We start from the raw sequence: 19,676 nt of genomic DNA, 5'->3' as shown, positions 1-19,676 counted from the left end.
GGCCTTTAGAGGCTCTTGATTGATGCAAGACTCTAGCCCTAGACTCTTAGACTCATCACTAGACTCGAAAATTGAAAGACAGACTCTGGATTTGAACAAAAGACACTAATCATAGAGATAGTTCTCGGGGTATTCCCAGACGTCCACACCATCATCATCATCGTCATAGGTGGTGCTACATGCATAGATCTGCATGACTTGACGCCAGACTTGGTCACAGGTGTTGTATGGAAATGCCGCGAAGCAGCCTTTGCATGAGGTATTGAGCCCTAGGAAGAACATTCTCACCATTTTTCCTTCAGGCGGCTCAGGCCTTATTGTACGAGCAGAGATCCTCCACCTGTGATAGTACCCATGGATGCATTCATCTTTTTCTTGGCGCAAGGCCAGCTTTTTCTTGATAGAAGTGTCATGAAAGCTTGAACCTTTGAGAGTGAGGCAGGCAGGGCCGTCCAACAGCTCCTCGAACCAAGGTTCTCCAAATAGCAGATCGAAGCTGGTAGGCACATCGATGACTGGGAATTCAGCAATGTTGTAGTAGGTCTCAAAAGAGAAGACCAAATCGAGGACCCCCAGGACCTTGTATGTAATGCCCTGGAACTTGATGGTCTGCTGGGTGGTCAGCATGAGATCATAATCGAAGAAGCCCAAAGCCTTTATGGTGGCAAGGGGACAAATATTTTCTTGAATGTCGGTGGTTACCCTAGGTTCAAGGATCACCCAGTTTTGAACACTTGGAATGAGATGGCAGAAGCTTTGAACCATCAGTTCGTAGCCTGGCTTGTATATTGTAGAGATTAAGTTGCATGGAAAATCTTCTCCTTCATCTTCATCTTCACAGGAGATAGCTTGCACTGAGGGAGACTGCTTGGCTCCTGGTGGTAGGGGAAAGTCTTGTTGTCGACCATATTCTGGATTAGATGCTTGAGCTTGAAGCATCTTTCAATGTCTTGCCCGTTCCCCTGATGGTACCTGCAATAGGCCGCAGGGTCCCAGCTTTTGGACCTTTTGTCGACCGGAGGGTCTGGTGTAGGACCGATCGGAGTGATAACTTGCTTTTCGGCCAACCGATCAAAGGTGTCGCTATAGGTCATACCGAGGTTGGCAAAGACCCTTTGAGGCCTGTATTGGAAGTTGCGTTGTTCTTGAAGTTGCTTGGCTTTGGACCTTGAGGAGCTTCTAAGGCGTTGACCTCATGGACCTTGTGTGTTGCTTCAGCTTTCTTACCCTTCCACTTTTCAGCTTGTGGAGTTGGGGCTAATGGTGCTTTCATCAGATCATCCTCTATATCGACTCCGATGTCATAGGTTCTCTTGAAACTTTCCAGGCCTAGGTATTTCATATGAGTATTGTACTTCGGAAGGAGCCCAACAATAAAGATCTTGACCAATTATTTCTCGGAGGGTCGAGTCACCATTTGGGAAGCCATCTCTCTCCATTGGTTGAGATAATTAGTGAAACCCTCTTGAGGCCCTTGCCTGAGAACCTCCAGCTCCCTCAGAGTAGTTTGAAGTTGGATGTTGGGCTGATACTGCTCCATGAATGCTCGAGCAACTGCTTCCCATGTACTGGTTTAATGCTCTTTGAGTGAGTAATACCACTTCTGGCAGACAGGTTCTAGGGACATAGGGAATACCACAGGGTATAGCTCAAGTTCGACCCCCTTGATAGCCATTGTAGCTCTGAAGTTCTTGAGGTGATACTTGGGATTATCAGTTGATTTGAATTTTGGAATTTCATTGGCAGAGAATTTGTCTGGCAGGTTTGCCTTTCCCTTGAGGTTGTCCTCCGCTGAGGTGTCGAAGTAGTTTTCTTGATTGGTGACCTTATTAACCAGACTCTCGATCCTTTTGGTTAGGTCGTCGGTGGGTGCGGCCTATTCCACAATACCTAGACGGTTGCTTATGTTCTCCAAGTTGGTGCTGAGGCTGGCGACAGCGGCCATAAGCTGAGTGATTTTATCGGGAGCGGCCATTTGAACTGTTTCTTGAAAAGGACTTGAAGCTTGATTTGTAGAAGGTGAGCTGGCTGCTTGCTCAATGCCGGCTATAAGGGAGGCTAGGGCTGGTGGAGTTCTCTTCAACCTCTCTCCTCTTCGGCGAACCCACAGGATCTTTGGACTCCTAGTTAGGACACATGATTTGAATTTTAGAACTTGGACTTCCCGACACATGATATGATATGCATGCAATGAATGAGACCTATACTTGACTCTAAGTGCCACTCCGAAGATTCGGGATTTCGGATTTTGTATTTGTATTCGGGATTTGCAACCCATTGGAAGTATTTGAGAGGAGCCTTCATTCTTTTGTGGAAGTTGTCTCCTTGTACTAGAACTTGAAATATCGAAAAAAAAAGGATTTCGACCTATTGGAATTTGGACTATTTTAGGGGAATTTCAACCCATTTGAAAATTGGACTTGTATTATTTCAAGGGATTCTCAACCCATTGGAAGTATTTTAGGAGATTGAATTTCCCATTATTTCAAGGGGATTTCAGCCAGATTGAAAGGGAATTGGGTTTTGTTTATTTCAAGGGGATTTCAATGAAGGAAATAATGCCCTTGGTCCAAATATGCATATAATATTAAGTCTAATAAATGCGGTTCAGTATTAATTAACAAGTTAATAATTCAGTGAGATCAAGTGAGCTGAATGCCTAGCTAGAGGCCGCTTCAGTTCAAGTGGAATTAATGATATTAATCCACAGCTTACTCTTGACTGAACCCGCAGGGTCACAAAAATAGTACGTAAACGGATCAAGTATTTAATGGTATTAAATACTCCATCTATGGATATTCGGAATCGACGGATCTTGGTTTCAGTGGGAGCTGAGATCATCACAAGCAAGAACTGAATACTCCGGAAACGTTGATATTACCGGAAACGGAAATATGGATCGTATCGGAAATATAAATATTATCCAAATCGTAGATGTTGCCGGAAACGGAAACATGGTACGTATCGGAAAATATTATTGGAAATGGAAATATTACCGGAATCGGAAATATTGCCGGAAACGGAAATATTGTCAGAATCGGAAATATTATCGGAATCGGAAAATAATTCCGGAAACGGAAATATTAAATATTTGTTCGAAACGGAAATTAATTCCGGAATCGGAAATATTAAATATTGTTCGTATCGGAAATGAATTCTGGAACCGGGAATTTAATCGGAAGCGCATCGTACGAATTAGCATCGGACGAGGCTTGCTAGACGAAGGCCCAGCACGAAGCCAAGCCCGCGCCCAGCAAGCCGAGCGCCCAACATGGAGCTGCCACAGCCTCGCCAGGCCCAGCGCAAGGCCTGGCCCAGCAAGGCCTTGGCGCGCGCACGCTAAACGTGCTGTTGGGCTGCGAGCAGCGACTGCTCATGTGGGTCGGAAGGCCTGCGCGGGTGGTGCGATGCTCGTGGCCATACGATGCTCATGTTCGTAACGAATCCTAATCCTATCTGAATTCTTGTATTGATCAAATCCTAATAGATTAAATTTATTATTTAGAGTTCAAGTTGGATTCTAATTAATAAATCCAAATCCTAGAAGGATTATAATTTCTTTTCCATACCTCTATAAATAGGTGTCTAGGGTCATAATTTATAGACACAATTGAAGTATTCAAAGGTAAGATTTTCAAGAAAAATCAGCCACTCTCTTGCCCCTATTTAGCCGAAATCTATACTACCTTAAGGGCGATTCTAGTTGGTCAAGCTTAAGGCGGATCCGGACGTGCTGTGGACTATCTACGGAGGGACGACACTTGGAGTCCTAAAGACTTTTTCTTGTTCGGTTCGGGCGCAGCTAGGGAGGGCACGCAACAAAGTGTATGCATCTGAATTATGCTAAATGATTATGTGTGAATAATATGTTTCCTGGCTTTATGGTTTTTCCGCATGATTTATGTTTTGTCATATGTATCATAACCTAACAGTGGTATCACGAGCCTCTTATTATTTTCATAATCTAAATTGCATAAACATGGTTAAATTTTACAAATTTGCAAAGAATTAAAATGGGTGATTAATTTTCGTAATTGTTAATTAATTGCAAATTGCGTTTATTTAATTATATGTACGCAGTTTTTCGGCAGTTTCTTCGTTACTCATCCAAATCGAGTGATTTATGTGTCAATTCCGCATGTAAAAGGCATTCTAAATTTTTGACAAAAATAGATTTTTTAGGTCGAACCCAGAATTTCCAAATTCGAAGCCTAACTATGACTTTTCGGAGGTTTTAGTTTTTCGAAAGCAAAAGTTTATAAATTTAAGATGTTAAATTAGGTATTTGCGATTCTTGTTGATAAATCTTGAGTTTTTGATTGACCTACAGTATATGTTTAACAAGTTTGAATGCCTAGCCTTGTTAATTATACAACCTAATTTGTAATTATGATTAATTTGTTGAAATTCGAATAATATAGAATTAATTTGATTTTCATAATTAATTAATAATTTAATTAGGTACCAATGATTAAAAACCACCATAAAAATTGTTAATTTGTGTTAAATTTTAAATTTTTGTGACCTAGATTTGAATCCATGTTAATCGGAAATTAATTGATTAATAAATTTTCGATTTTTCGCCCTAAAATTATGAAATTAATATGATTTATTAATTTGTCATTAATTTTGGAAATAAAAGTTTTAATTTTTATGCAATTCGCTCATAAAACTTGCACGCACAAAGCAATGGACGCTACGTGTTACCCTTAAGGGGTGTTGTATAGTGCGGGCATGCGACGACGAGCAAGGGAGCTCGTCGCCCATGCGGTACGAATGCAGCGAGCAAGGCGAGTAGCACGCGAGCACAAGGCAGCAGCCCTGCCTTGCGTCGAGTGCTGCGATGATGCATGGGCGGATGGGCGAAGAAGCAAGGCGAGCGAGAGGCAGGCGAGCGCGCGGGCAGCGAGGGGTGCCTCGCAGCACGAGCGCTGCCTCGCCCAGCCTCGCCAAGCAACTGCTGTGCTACGAAGCAGCGAGCGATGCTGCGCGCAAGCGTGGCTCGGCTTGCTGCGTTTGCGCGTGGCAGCTGCTCGTGCCTTGCTGTGCGATCACTCGTGAGGGGCGATGCTGCCTCGAGGACTCGACGGGGCATGGGCGCAAGCCCATGGCCTCGACTTGACCCGATTGATGCGTTTTGAATTTAATTTTTTAATTTTCAATTCGGAAATGATTTTAATTAATTTTAAAATTCATAATTTAAATTGTTTTCTTGGATTTTAATTTGAATATTATAATTATTATAAATTTTATTTATACTAATTACTTTACTAAAATTAAATCTTGAATTAATTTAAATTCGTTTAATTCAACTGAAATTAATTAAATTAATGGATTCGATTATAAATTTATATGAGCTTGAAATTTTAATTAAATTTGTATGTTTCCGGTTAGACTAGAAATACATTTTCATGTTTAAAATTAGTAAAGCATATGAATTTATTGGTTTAAGTGGGAGCATTTTTAGTCATAAACTCTTGATTAGGTCTACAAATCCTTTAAGGTTAAACAACTTGATTAGAATTAATAAGGACTGAATAATTGGTAGATTATTGGTGCCCTTAATTAATTGCTGCAAATATTTATGTGATGCATAACGTGTTTTACTAACCAGCTATGTGGGCCATTCATGATAATGAATGGGTGAATGGTATATATTGTATATGTACTGTTTTGCAGGTTATGGAGTGACTAGTATGGCCCAAATAGGATAGAAAATATGGTCTGCGTACCATTAATTTGAATGTAATTGGTCTAATGCACCAAATTTGTTTTTCAATTTAAATATGGTCTGCGTACCATCAAATAGTTGTAATTAGTTTAATTATAGCCTATCCTATTTGAAGAAAATGGCGCCTCCCACGGTGAAATTCAAGACGAAGTTACCATTTTCGAGACGGACTTTGAAGTTGAAGCTTGAAGATGAAGTCGGGCCATACTAGATCACATTTATCTTATGCATGCTTTAAGTTATTTATTGCTTTAAATATGTCTTAATTATGCATGAGATTGTGGCTTGATTATGTTGCATGATTAAGGATTTTAGTTCACTTAAAATCTAACCAACATAGTAAGAGCCTTAAGTTCCAAACTTAAAAATTGAGTTAAAAGGTGCCATGCCAAAATAAACACTTGCTTGGATATCCTTTACATCAATCTAGTAATAGTTTTCGCTCAGCGAGGTGTTACTTATTGGTCCAAAAGGGGTAAGGTACACAAATAATTGTGAGTACATGTTAGTTTTGGTGAAACTCAACGATATAAGTAAGGAGTCCTTTTATGTCGTGGCAAAATCGATAGGTTTACCTAATAAGTTCTTAGACGTACCTATCAACCAAGAGTAGTTTCTAGACTATTAGCAAAAGGCTTTTGCTTACCTAAAAGATTTTAGAATTGAGTCTAAATACATAATGTGCTTAATTCTTCAATGGGTTTTAGGATCTTGGAATCATTTTATTCACACCTGCCGGAACACATAACTTGAATAAAATGCTTAATGAATATTGAATTATGCATGTATGCTAGAATTTAAGTTTATTAAGAGAAACTGTGAATGGTTAATTATTTGATTATTCTTTTCAATTGTAGTTTTAATTATGGCAAACAACAATTCATTCAACATTCGATCAATTCTCGAAAAGGAGAAGTTGAGCGGGAAAAACTTCCTTGACTGGCAAAGGAACTTGCAAATAGTTCTTATGCAGGAAGAAAAGGAGTATGTCCTGGAAGAGGCGATGCCCCAAGCCGCAGGCGAAGGGGTCACTCAGGCAGCCCTCAATCGTTAGATTGATGCCAACAAGGATGTGAAATGTCTAATGCTTGCAACCATGAGTGCAGATCTACAGAAAACGTTCATCAACTCAGATGCTTTCACGATCATCAGTGAGTTAAAGAACATGTTCCAAGATCTGGCTCGAGTCGAAAGATTCGAGACTCATAGGCAAATTCTTGAGACCAAACTTAAGAAAGGTGAGCCCGTAAGTCCACATGTTCTCAAAATGATTGGACTCATTGAGAATATGAGTCGGCTGGATCAGCAATCCTCTCAGGAAATGGCTGTAGACACCATCCTCCATTCTCTTCATAGCGGGTATGATCAGTTCAAACTAAAGTACAGTATGAATAGTCTGGAAAAAACGCTCACTGAGCTTCACGGTATGCTGAAGACCGCTGAAAAGACGCTCAAAAGTGATAAGCAAGATGTGCTTATGGTGCGTGGGGGCAAGTTCAAGAAATCTGGAAAGAGGAGGAATGCTAAGAAAGGTGGCAACAAGGCCAGCCAAACTAAGCAACCAGCTGGCGCCAAATCTGAAAAGAGGAAGGTCAGTCAACCCACTTCTGAATCTGAATGCTTCTACTGCAAGAAGAAGGGGCATTGGAAGAGAGATTGCTTGAAGCTAAAGGAAGATCAGAAGAACGGAACAGTCGTTTCATCTTCAGGTATTTTCGTTATAGACTGTATACTTGCTAATTCAACTTCTTGGGTATTAGATACAGGTTGTGGCTCACACTTATGTTCCAATCCACAGAGACTAAGAAGAAGTAGAAAGTTAAGCAAGGGTGAAGTCGACCTACGAGTGGGAAATGGAGCACGGATTGCTGCATTAGCTGTAGGAACTTATTATTTGTCGTTGCCCTCTGGGCTAGTTTTGGAAATGGAAGAGTGTTTCCATGTTCCAAGTCTTACTAAAAACATCATTTCTGTTTCTTGCTTAGATGCTAAGGGATTTTCCTTTTTAATAAAAGACAATAGTTTTCGTTTTATTTTAAGGAGATGTTTTATGGATCTGCTAGATTAGTCAATGGACTTTATTTATTAGATCACGACAAACAAGTTTATAACATAAATACCAAAAAGGCCAAAAAGGATTATTCAGATCTCACCTATCTGTGGCATTGTCGATTAGGCCATATTAACTTGAAACGCATGGAAAGACTTCAAAAGGAAGGAATTCTAGAACCATTTGACTTAGAGGATTATGGTAAGTGTGAATCATGTTTACTTGTCAAAATGACAAAGCAACCTTTCTCTAAAGTTAGAGAAAGAGCAACTGAACTATTGGGTTTAATCCATACAGATGTATGTGGACCAATGAGTACAAATGCTAGGGGTGGTTTCAGCTACTTTATCACTTTCACTGATGACTTCAGTAGATATGGTTATGTCTACCTAATGAAGCATAAGTCTGAATCCTTTGACAAATTCAAGGAATTTCAGAGTGAAGTAGAGAATCAATTAGGCAAGAAGATTAAAGCACTGCGGTCTGATAGAGGCGGTGAATATCTGAGCTATGAATTTGATGACCATCTGAAAGAATATGGAATTCTATCAGAATTGACTCCTCTTGGAACACCACAATGGAACGGTGTGTCGGAACGGAGGAACAGAACCTTGCTAGACATGGTTAGGTCAATGATGGGTCAGGCCGAACTTCCAATAGAATTTTGGGGACATGCACTAAATACAGCTGCACTCACTATAAATAGAGCTCCGTCTAAAGCTGTTGAAAAGACTCCATATGAGTTATGGTTTGGAAAGCCTCCAAATGTGTCTTTTCTTAAGATTTGGGGATGCGAAGTATACGTCAAGCGATTAATTTCAGACAAACTTCATCCAAAATCTGACAAATGTATCCTTGTGGGCTATCCTAAGGAAACAAAGGGGTATTACTTCTACAATACATCTGAGAACAAGGTGTTTGTTGCTCGAGATGGTATCTTTTTGGAAAAGAATCACATTTCCAAAATGACAAGTGGGAGAAAAGTAGACCTCGAAGAAATTCGAGTCGAACAACAAACTCTAGAGAATGCTCAAGATGACATTCAAGATGAAACTCAGAGATCTTTAGAAGTATCTAGTGAGAATCATGGTCAATCTACAGATGTAACCCCGCGTAGATCGCAGAGATATAGATCTTAACCGGAAAGGTACTTAGGTATTTTTACGAATGAGAGTCATGAAGTTCTATTACTTGAAAGTGATGAACCTGCGACTTAGAAGCAAGCTATGACGAGCCCTAGCTCCAAGCAATGGCAAGAAGCCATGCAATCTGAATTAGACTCCATGTATGAAAACCAAGTATGGGATTTGGTCGATTTGCCAGATGGCTACCAAACCATTGGAAGCAAATGGGTTTTCAAACTGAAAAAGGACAAGGATGGGAAACTTGAAGTTTTCAAAGCTAGATTGGTTGCAAAAGGTTACAGGCAAGTCCACGGTGTGGATTACGATGAAACCTTTTCACCAGTTGCAATGCTAAAGTCTATTCGGATAATGTTAGCAATCGCTGCATATTACGATTACGAAATATGGCAGATGGATGTCAAAACCGCTTTCTTAAACGGCGTTTTAACAGAAACTGTGTTTATGACACAGCCTGAAGGTTTTGAGGATCCAAAGAATGCTAAAAAGGTATGCAAGCTAAAGAAATCAATCTACGGATTGAAGCAGGCATCCAGGAGCTGGAATATACGTTTTGATGAAGCAGTCAGTGACTTTGGTTTCATCAAGAACGCAGACGAATCTTGTGTATACAAGAAGGTCAGTGGGAGCAAAATTTCTTTCCTAGTATTATATGTCGATGACATATTACTTATCGGAAATGACATTCCTATGTTGAACTCTGTCAAGATTTGGCTTGGGAAATGTTTTTCGATGAAGGATCTAGGAGAAGCACAGTACATATTGGGCATCAAGATTTACAGAGATAGATCTAAAAGGATGATTGGACTTAGTCAAAGCACTTATATCAATAAGGTGCTTGAAAGGTTCAAGATGGCAGACTCCGAGCGAGGCTACCTACCCATGTCTCATGGAATGACTCTAAGCAAGACTCAGTGCCCAAAAACACCTGATGAGCGTAGACGAATGAATGGGATTCCGTATGCATCATTGATTGGTTCAATAATGTATGCTATGATATGTACACGCCCGGATATTGCGTACGCACTCAGTGCTACGAGCAGATACCAGTCAGACCCAGGAGAGGCACATTGGACTGCTGTCAAGAACATTATGAAGTACCTGAAAAGGCACAAAGATGACTTCCTGGTCTATGGTGGAGATGATGAATTAATTGTTAAAGGCTATACGGACGCAAGTTTCCAAACCGACAAAGATGATTTCAGATCACAGTCTGGGTTTGTCTTTTGCCTCAACGGAGGTGCAGTAAGCTGGAAAAGTGCTAAGCAAAGCACCATTGAGGATTCTACAACTGAAGCGGAGTACATTGCTGCACATGAAGCAGCAAAGGAAGCTATATGGCTAAGGAAGTTCATAGGTAAACTTGGTGAAGTCCCCTCCATTAAAGGACCAATAGCCCTGTATTGTGATAATAATGGAGCTATTGCACAGGCAAAGGAGCCTAGACACCACCAAAGAGTCAAGCATGTACTTCGTAGATTTCACCTTCTACGAGAGTTCGTTGAAAGAAAAGAAGTCGAGATAAGCAAGATTGGAACTGATGACAACATATCAGATCCATTGACTAAACCTCTGCCGCAAGCGAAGCACAACTCGCACACTGCAGCTATGGGAATCAAGCATATTGGAGAATGGCTTTGATGTCCTTATTTAATGTTTTAAGGTTTTAGAGTTTAATTCTTTGTAAAACATTATTGGTTAATCATTCACAATAAATGAATAGAATTCATTTTTCCATTTAATTTGTGGTTTATTAAATGATGAGTCCCTTCAATTTGATGATATATTCAAGATAGACTGTCAGGACCGGTCCTGTGACTAAGAAATGTCTATCAAGTGAACTTGAATGTCAAAGGTTAAAAATGGTCCCTGGTCGGAGTTTTCTATAAAATTGGACGCATAGAAAACGTTAGACGACTGGAATGCAAGATGACTAATAGTTCTGTTTCTTAAACTATGTGGACATGGCAATGTCGTAATCATTTGCATAGATACTTACTTTGGGAAGACTAGTATCGGACAGACCTATGAAACTTTACTGTAAGAGATGAAAATTTGTCATAAGTAAATTTCATTAAAATTATTAGACACTAAATCCTCAATACCTGAGTGATTTGATATTACTTGTTTGAGAACTGGTTGCTTTGACGTTGACCAACCGTCGCACCGTAAAAGGAGGATATAAAGGCAACGCTCAGGTAATCACGTATCAAACGAAGTCAAATCTCAAGATCACAAGATTGGGATTGTCCTCCCATAAATTGGGATGAGATGCTTAAAAGTTGTACAAGGCCACTCGGAGAGCTAGAAACTGTGAAATGCATGGCCGTGCTCAGATGAATCATAGGCTATGATTATCTGTTTTATTTGATCAGTTGAACTCTGAAACCGAGAAACACCTCTGGACATAATAAGGATGATAACTCTTACCTTATGTTCAAGAGCAAGCATCGAGCGACAAAGGAATTAGGTAATGCACACTTGTCCCTAAGGACAAGCGGGAGACTGAAGGAAATAATTCCCTTGGTCCAAGTATGCATATAATATTAAGTCTAATAAATGCGGTTCAGTATTAATTAACAAGTTAATAATTCAGTGAGATCAAGTGAGCTGAATGCCTAGCTAGAGGCCGCTTCAGTTCAAGTGGAATTAATGATATTAATCCACAGCTTACTCTTGACTGAACCCGTAGGGTCACACAAATAGTACGTAAACGGATCAAGTATTTAATGGTATTAAATACTCCATCTATGGATATTCAGAATCGACGGACCTTGGTTTCAGTGGGAGCTGAGATCATCACAAGCAAGAAATGAATACTCCGGAAATGATGATATTACCGGAAACGGAAATATGGATCGTATCGGAAATATAAATATTATCCAAGTCGTAGATGTTGCCGGAAACGGAAACATTGTACGTATCGGAAAATATTATTGGAAATGGAAATATTACCGGAATCGGAAATATTGCCGGAAACGGAAATATTGTCAGAATCGGAAATATTATCGGAATCGGAAAATAATTCCGGAAACGGAAATATTAAATATTTGTTCGAAACGAAAATTAATTCAGGAATCGGAAATATTAAATATTGTTCGTATCGGAAATGAATTCCGTAACCGGGAATTTAATCGGAAGCGCATCGTACGAATTAGCATCGGACGAGGCTTGCTAGACGAAGGCCCAGCACGAAGCTAGGCCCGCGCCCAGCAAGCCGAGCGCCCAACATGGAGCTGCCACAGCCTCGCCAGGCCCAGCGCAAGGCCAGGCCCAGCAAGGCCTTGGCGCGCGCGCGCTAAGCGTGCTGTTGGGCTGCGAGCAGCGACTGCTCGTGTGGGCCGCAAGGCCTGCGCGGGTGGTGCGATGCTCGTAGCCATACGATGCTCATGTTCGTAACGAATCCTAATCCTATCGGAATTCGTGTATTGATTAAATCCTAATCCTAATAGATTAAATTTATTATTTAGAGTTCAAGTTAATTTCTAATTAATAAATCCAAATCCTAGTAGGATTATAATTCTTTTTCCATACCTCTATAAATAGGTGCCTAGGGTCATAATTTATAGACACAATTGAAGTATTCAAAGGTAAGATTTTCAAGAAAAATCAGTCACTCTCTTGCCCCTATTTAGCCGAAATCTATACTACCTTAAGGGCGATTCTAGTTGGTCAAGCTTAAGGCGGATCCAGACGTGCTGTGGACTATCTACGGAGGGACAACACTTGGAGTCCTAAACACTTGTTCTTGTTCGGTTCGGGCGCAGCTAGGGACGACACGCAACAAAGTGTATGCATCTGAATTATACTAAATGATTATGTGTGAATAATATGTTTCCTGGCTTTATGGTTTTTCCGCATGATTTATGTTTTGTCATATGTATCATAACCTAACATTCAACCCGTCAATATTTTAGGGGAATTGCAACCCATTGGATTTCGAAGTATTTTAGGGGAATTTCAACCCGATAGAAAGGAAATTGGATCTTGTACTATTTTAGGGGAATTTCAACCCATTGGAATTTGAAAGTTGGACTCGTATTATTTGAGGGGACTTTCAACCCGTGCTAGAACCTGAATTTGTACTATTTCAAGGGACTTTCAACCCGTGCTAGAATTGGAGTACTTTTGGGGGATTTCAACCCGTTGAATTTCGAAGTAATTTAGGGGGATTTCAACCCAAGAAAGAATGTAGAATTTTGAATTTGTACTATTTCAAGGGATTTTCAACCCGTTGGAAGTATTTTCGAATTTGGATTTGTATTATTTCAAGGGATTTTCAACCCACTGGAAGTATTTTCGAATTTTGTATTTGGGAGCAATGGAAGGCAAGGATTTTTTGTAGCTTGAAGATGAATTTGAAATTTGAATTTGACTCGGAGTTTGAACTTTGAAATGGAAAAGGCGCATTTTTGTATAGGGTATGAGGTTTTGAACTTTGAAAATATCGCCTTTACGCCGCCATGGATTTGAAAGATTGGATTTGGAATTTTTGAAAGTCCGGCATCATGCCACCGTGGACTTGGAATTTTGAAGTGTTTGGTCATTGAAGTTTGAATTTGAAATTGAATGAGGAAAATTCCGGCATCACGCCATCATGGATTTGGAATTCGAAGCTCTTGAATATAGGACTTGAAATTTGAAAGATTGGATTTGAAACTTCGAATTTGAGTTTTGAAATATAGAATAGAAAAGTCGGTATTACGACGGCATGAGTTTGGACATTTGAACTTGAGGCTTTGAGATTGGAATTGGTAACTTCAAATTGAGGTTTGAAAGATGGAATTGGACATTTGAATACTTGAAATCAAAATTTTGAACTTGGAAATTGAATGTTTGAACTAGAAAATCCGGCATTATGACGCCGTTGGATTGAACTTTGAATTTGAATTTGAAATTTGGACTAGAAAATCCGGCATTATGACGCCGTTGGATTGAATTTTGAATTTGAATTTTGAATTTTGAATTTTGAACTAGAAAATCCGGCATTATGAAGCCGTTGGATTGAATTTTTGAACTTGGAATTTGAAAATTGGACTAGAAATCCGGCATTATGACGCCGTTGGATTGAATTTTGAATTTGGAATTTGAAATTTGGACTAGAAAATCCGCCATTATGACGCCGTTGGATTGAATTTTTGAACTTGGAATTCGAATTTTGGACTAGAAAATCCGGCATTATGACGCCGTTGGATTGAATTTTGAATATGGAATTTGGCTTTTGTGCGTGAGGCATGTTTAAGGGTTTTGAATCAAATGGAGTGACACTCCTAAAAGACCTTAAATCGGCGATTTTAGATGCATGAGGTTTGAATGATGCTCCTAGGGGTTTGGTTTCCTAGTTGGAGGCTAATGGTTTTGGCAAAGCTAGAACTCGAGGTTAGCCATTCACGCGTGCAAAGACGCCCACACAATGCACAAATAGCATGTTGTCACACTTAACATGAATATGAATGCGACATGCAAAGTTCTCAACCTAAGGTCGGTCTAAGTTTTGTATGATGCAAGTGGTCGGCTTTGGGTGACAAAAGGTACTCGACTAAGAGGGGGATCCGGCAACAACTTGCACATCCACCTAAGGGACGTGTGTGTCGGAAGACGACCTCTATACTTGACATCGGGAATGTCAAGCAAATGCCAAGTTTCGGTAGGCGCGGAAATTGTCACACACTTTGGTCGGGAACCGTATGGAGAGTCACCATTTCGTTGCCCCCGGGTCTAGCCCGAATGTAGAACACATCCGTATTGGGCAAGGTAGAAATTCGTTTTGCACAAATATGGTTTTCGAAAAATGCATGAAATGCCTAGAAATTGAAAATTGAAAATTGAAAATCGCATTTGAATATTGTATTTGAAAAGCTCGTTTTTCGACATTCGTTCTCAAGGTTTGGGAGCGTCCTTCAAAATTCAAAAACAGACTGACTCCAACATGAAAACTTGAGCAACATGGGCAACGAGCCACTGTGAGCCACTGTGCTGGATGCAGGCAGTGGCGTTTGGCGCAGGGGCCTGCGCCTGGCGCCAGAGCTGGCATCCAGAACTTAAGCAGATCAGTGGCTTGCTGCTCAAAGTATGCTCGTATTTTCGAAGTTGAAATCAGGAACTCCTAGTGGAATCTCCAGAATTGTAGGGGGTTTTTTTCGTACTCTTTTGTATTTTTCCCCTACGAGGGCGGTTGTTTAGAAACCTTCGTATTTTTGTATTTCGTAGGAGTCGCCACCAAACATTTTTAAGGGTCCCGTTTGGAAAGACCAAAAGTGACTCGATTAGGATAAGGCATTGAATCTTAGAAACGGATGGGTGAGATCCGGGCAAGGGAACGAGATGCCTATTTCGCGAGCTTTAGAAATAATTCAAATGTGTGGCACAACATTTCGAAAATACCGTAGTTTAGACTATGTGGGTTTGAATTTAGAACAAATAGAATTTCTACTTTGTATTGTGGTCACTTTACTTTAAAGTTAATTTAAGGGAACCTAAGATCGGTTTGTCCAAGAAATTATCTTCGTTAAGCGTGGTAACCTTGCATTTTGTATTTAGCATGTGTGGTGATGAAAGCAATAAACAAGTAAAGCAACATCACAATAGAAAATAGGTGCAAAATTAGTAAAGTACAAGACCACCTAGAAATGGACTAGGAGGTGAAACCACATTGCCTAGAAGGACTAGGCAAGTAAAGTTGCGTAATTGAAATTGCATAATTGAAAGTGCGGAATTGAAATTTCATAATTGAAAGTGCGGAATTGAAATTGCATAATTGAAAGTGCGGAATTGAAATTGCATAATTCAAAGTGCGGAATTGAAATTGTATAATTGAAAGTGCGATATTGAACTTGAATTTTAGCACATGAGATCCGAATGCCAAGCGACTCCTTAAGAATAAGTGCGCCCGACACGGATTCAAAGCAAAAATCTCTACTTTAGGTCAAGTTGCTCGACCTAAAGTGTCTTGGATTTTGAATATAGAAACATTGAACTTGAAATATAGAACTTGAAATGTTTGAACTTGAAATGTTGAACTTGTATATTGAAAAATGGAGTCTTGAATCTCAAAGATTGAACATTTTAATGTTGAAAAGGCTTCATCTTTAATTACTCCATATTTTGAAATGATCCTAGTTTTGGGAAGTGATTACAAACAACCCTAAACATCATTGAATCTTGAAATTTGGAAACTTGAACTTGTATATTGAAAAATGGAGTTTTGAATCTCAAAGCTTGTACCTTTAAACATTAGAAAGGCCTCACCTTGATTACTCGATATTTTGAAGATGATTCTAGTTTAAGGAAGTGATTACAAACAACTTTAAACATCATTGAATCTTGAAGTTTTGAAACTTGAATCACATAAAGTGAGGATTTTGTAAAAGTTTATGATTGTTGTAAGTGACACTTTTAATAATAAAAGTGTCAACTTTACTAATCATTTTTGAAGTAAAATCATGAAAACATTGTAGATTAGGTTGGGATTCGGAAATACCTAGTTAGGTTTAGGCTAGATTTCCTTTTAGAGCTCCCAATTGCTTAGAACTTGGAAATTGTACGAGATTTTTGGAGAGAAGTTTGTATTTTGATTTGAGTGGCAATTTTTGTATTACGACGTTGTGTTTTCGATTTTCCCTCCCTCAATGCTCAGAATTAGGGGGTATAAATAGGAGGATTTGCTGCTAAACGCCAGCTGACGCCAGCGCCCAGCGCTGCTGACGTGGCCAGAAGCTGCCAAACAAGGACGAATATGTCGTCCTTGTGTTTTGGCTTGTAATGGTGTACCTTCGTACGAATTATACGAAGTTGGCACGTAGTGTTTTCTTGATGATTAAGGCTTGGTTTGCGTCTAAAAACAAGCCGTTTCGGGTTTTTGAATTCGGTTTTACGGGACGAGGCCCGGCTTGCGCGATTTTGTGGGTCGGCGCCCGAATTGGGATTGCTTAGTGTCATTTCGACTGGAAAGGGTCTTGTAAGACCAATGGGATAGTCCATTGGGCGAGATTGTACTTGGATTTTGAAATTGATTTTTGGAATTTGTATTTTGTACCGAGTTCCGGAATGGGAACAGTCTCGGGTATTCGACTTTGGCTCTTGGATTTTGGAATGTGTTCTTAGCAATTGGTACTTCCGCACGGAGTTGTTCCAACCACCTAACAAGGATAATGGTATTTTCATCATCCCAACGGGGAGACACGATTTAGGTGTCTACATAGTGTAACAGCGGGAGTTAGTGTCGAAGAGGAAGCGCCATTTTTTAAGTTGGTTAATCTACTTCCAGGTAATAATCTCTTCGTCTCCGGTTTTTTTTGCTTGTAAAGTGGTTTTTTTTCGCGAAATTGATTAGGGTTAGGGTTTGTGAAATTGTCAGTTATTTTTTTGAAATTGCGCAAATATGTTGTTAGTGTTAGTGATTGTTAGTGTTTGTTTTTTCCTGGAAATGTATTGTTTATTGATGAACATGATTAGTTTATGTTGGTTATTGCTCAATTGTGGTTGTTGGAATGATAATTCTTGTTTTATTTCATTATTTTTTCCTTTAGGATGACTGTTATTTGGTTGTTACTGCGTTATGGATCACATAGTTTTGATATTAGAGAGACAGACATAGAAAAATATCGTTTGTTGAAGTTGTTTCTGGATATCTTTGAGGAATCAGTTAAGCAAGATGTTTTTTTGCCTAGTACCTTTAGCTTGTATGTTGAGGGTCCTTGTGGTAAGGTTGAGTTGAATGATGATAAAACCTTAAGGCTTTTTAAAAGATGGAATTGGAGTAAAGACACTGCTGAAATTTGGGTTGAGGGAACAGATAATCCAAGGTTAGTGTTTAGGAATATTGTTGCAACAATTAAGAATCATAGAAAGGAAAAAGAGAGGCATCTTAAGGAGAGACAAGGGGAATTTTTGAGGGCTCAAAGAGAGGAGGAAGAGGCAATGAGGAAACAACAGGAAATGGAGGACATTTTGAGGGAAATACAGGAACAAATGGAGTTCACTGTGGCTATGGAGGTCCTTGTGGTTGATTGTGAGGACTTGAAGGTTGAATATGTGAGAATCATTAGCAAAGATGATGCTGATGAGGTGTTTCCAGGTGGCTCTCAACCACAACCAACACAAGAATCCCCACCCCCAAAGCAAAAACCTGTTGCTTCTAACTCAAAAGCCAAGGATAAACCTGCTGCTAAGAAACTGACCCCAAAAAGGAGGCCATCAGCTAAACCAGCCACTCCACCAACTCACTCCACTCAACCCCCACCACCACAGAAACAACCCACCCCACAACCACAGAAACAACCCACCAAACAACCACAGAAACACCCACCAAACAACCCACCAAACAATCCACCTTAATCCACCAAACTACCCACCAAACAATCCACCAAACTACCTACCCCACCACCACCACAACAGCACACCCCTCCACCACCACAACCTACTCCTCCACCACCACAGCCCACCCCTCCACCACCACCACATCCCACTCATCCACCACAGAACAGCCAAAGTGATGAGCCTAACCATCAAACACCACCTGATCAGGCTCAGCCAGTGAAAAAGAAGGGGGGCAAAGCTAGACCTGAGGGGTTTAGGGTTAATAAATTGACTGCTAAGAAGGCTGGAACTTGGGTTTCCAAAGGGGCAGGCAAAGGGAGAAAGGGTACAGGAAGGCCTAAGACACCAAGGGTGTTTGCTGATGTTGGTGAGGTATATTTAGAAGAGGAGAGTGAGGATTCAGATTATGAGGAATCATAGTCTGTACTAGAGGATGTTCTTCATGATTGGATTGATTCTGATGTTGATGATGAGGTGCTTCCTGGTGATGTACCTGATTTGTGGTTTGAGGACTGTCTGGATGGTTCTTCAAAGATGGATAAGGCCTATAAGAATGGTAAAATATGGACTGATCAACCATATGGGTCCATTAAGTTAGAAACCTGGTTGATCTTTCCAGATAAGGCCAAATTTCTTGAAGTTTTGAGAAGTTACTGCATATAGTTGGGGTTTGGGCTTAGGGTTGAGAGGGCTGACAATAGGAGGTACACTTGTGTAGTAGAGTCATGTGACTAGAGGATACATGCTAGTAGGTTGTTTGACAATGTTCGCTGGGCAATTTAGGTGATTAGTGGGTCCCACAGAACTTGTGGGAGACTTGAAGAAAACCCAATGGTGACCTCTGAGTGGTTGTGTAAGCACATATTGGGGGAAATAGAGGCCAATCCTGAGATTCCAGTGGAGACATTGAGGAGGTATGCACAGGAGAGGTCCTAGTTGAGGGTGAAGAAGAGGTTGGTGTACAAGATTAGGAGTATGGCTAAGGAGAAGTTGCATGGTGGTTGGGCTGAAGCATATGAGTTGCTTCCTAGATATGCTGAGATGATTAAGCAAACTAACCAAGGGAGTTATGCACTGATAACATGGGGGACAGTATTGGGGATGTGAACCCTAAATTCAGAGCTTGCTTCTTCTTTTTTGCTGCACAAATCAGAGGGTTTCTAAGGGGGTGTAGGCCTATAATTGGAATAGATGGGGCTCATTGAAGTGGTTTTTACAAGGGCATTCTACTGACAACAGTTGGCATTGATGGGAAAAATGAAATATTTGTTCTGGCCTATGGGATAGTAGACACTGAGAGCTGTGACAGTTGGACCTACTTCATGAGATGCTTGAGGCAAATGTTTGAGCAGGAGGGTTTCAACAGAGATGATTGGACCTTCATCAGTGATAGGATGAAGGTATGTACTGATCTTTACTCTTTTCTTATGTTTGT

The 19,676-nt window shown here is 40.2% G+C and overlaps 1 protein-coding gene across 1 annotated transcript; it reads left to right on the top strand.

Moving 5' to 3' along the window:
• Positions 1-17,452: 17,452 nt before the first annotated feature.
• LOC130471729 (uncharacterized) lies at positions 17,453-18,259 on the top strand. The gene has a single exon (XM_056842005.1). It carries the CDS (start codon positions 17,453-17,455, stop codon positions 18,257-18,259), a length of 807 nt encoding a protein of 268 aa, XP_056697983.1.
• Positions 18,260-19,676: the final 1,417 nt, after the last annotated feature.

The sequence above is a fragment of the Spinacia oleracea genome, chromosome 4, assembly GCF_020520425.1.
Source record: "Spinacia oleracea cultivar Varoflay chromosome 4, BTI_SOV_V1, whole genome shotgun sequence".
NCBI lineage: Eukaryota > Viridiplantae > Streptophyta > Magnoliopsida > Caryophyllales > Amaranthaceae > Spinacia > Spinacia oleracea.
This window is presented reverse-complemented; position numbering and strand designations above follow the sequence as displayed.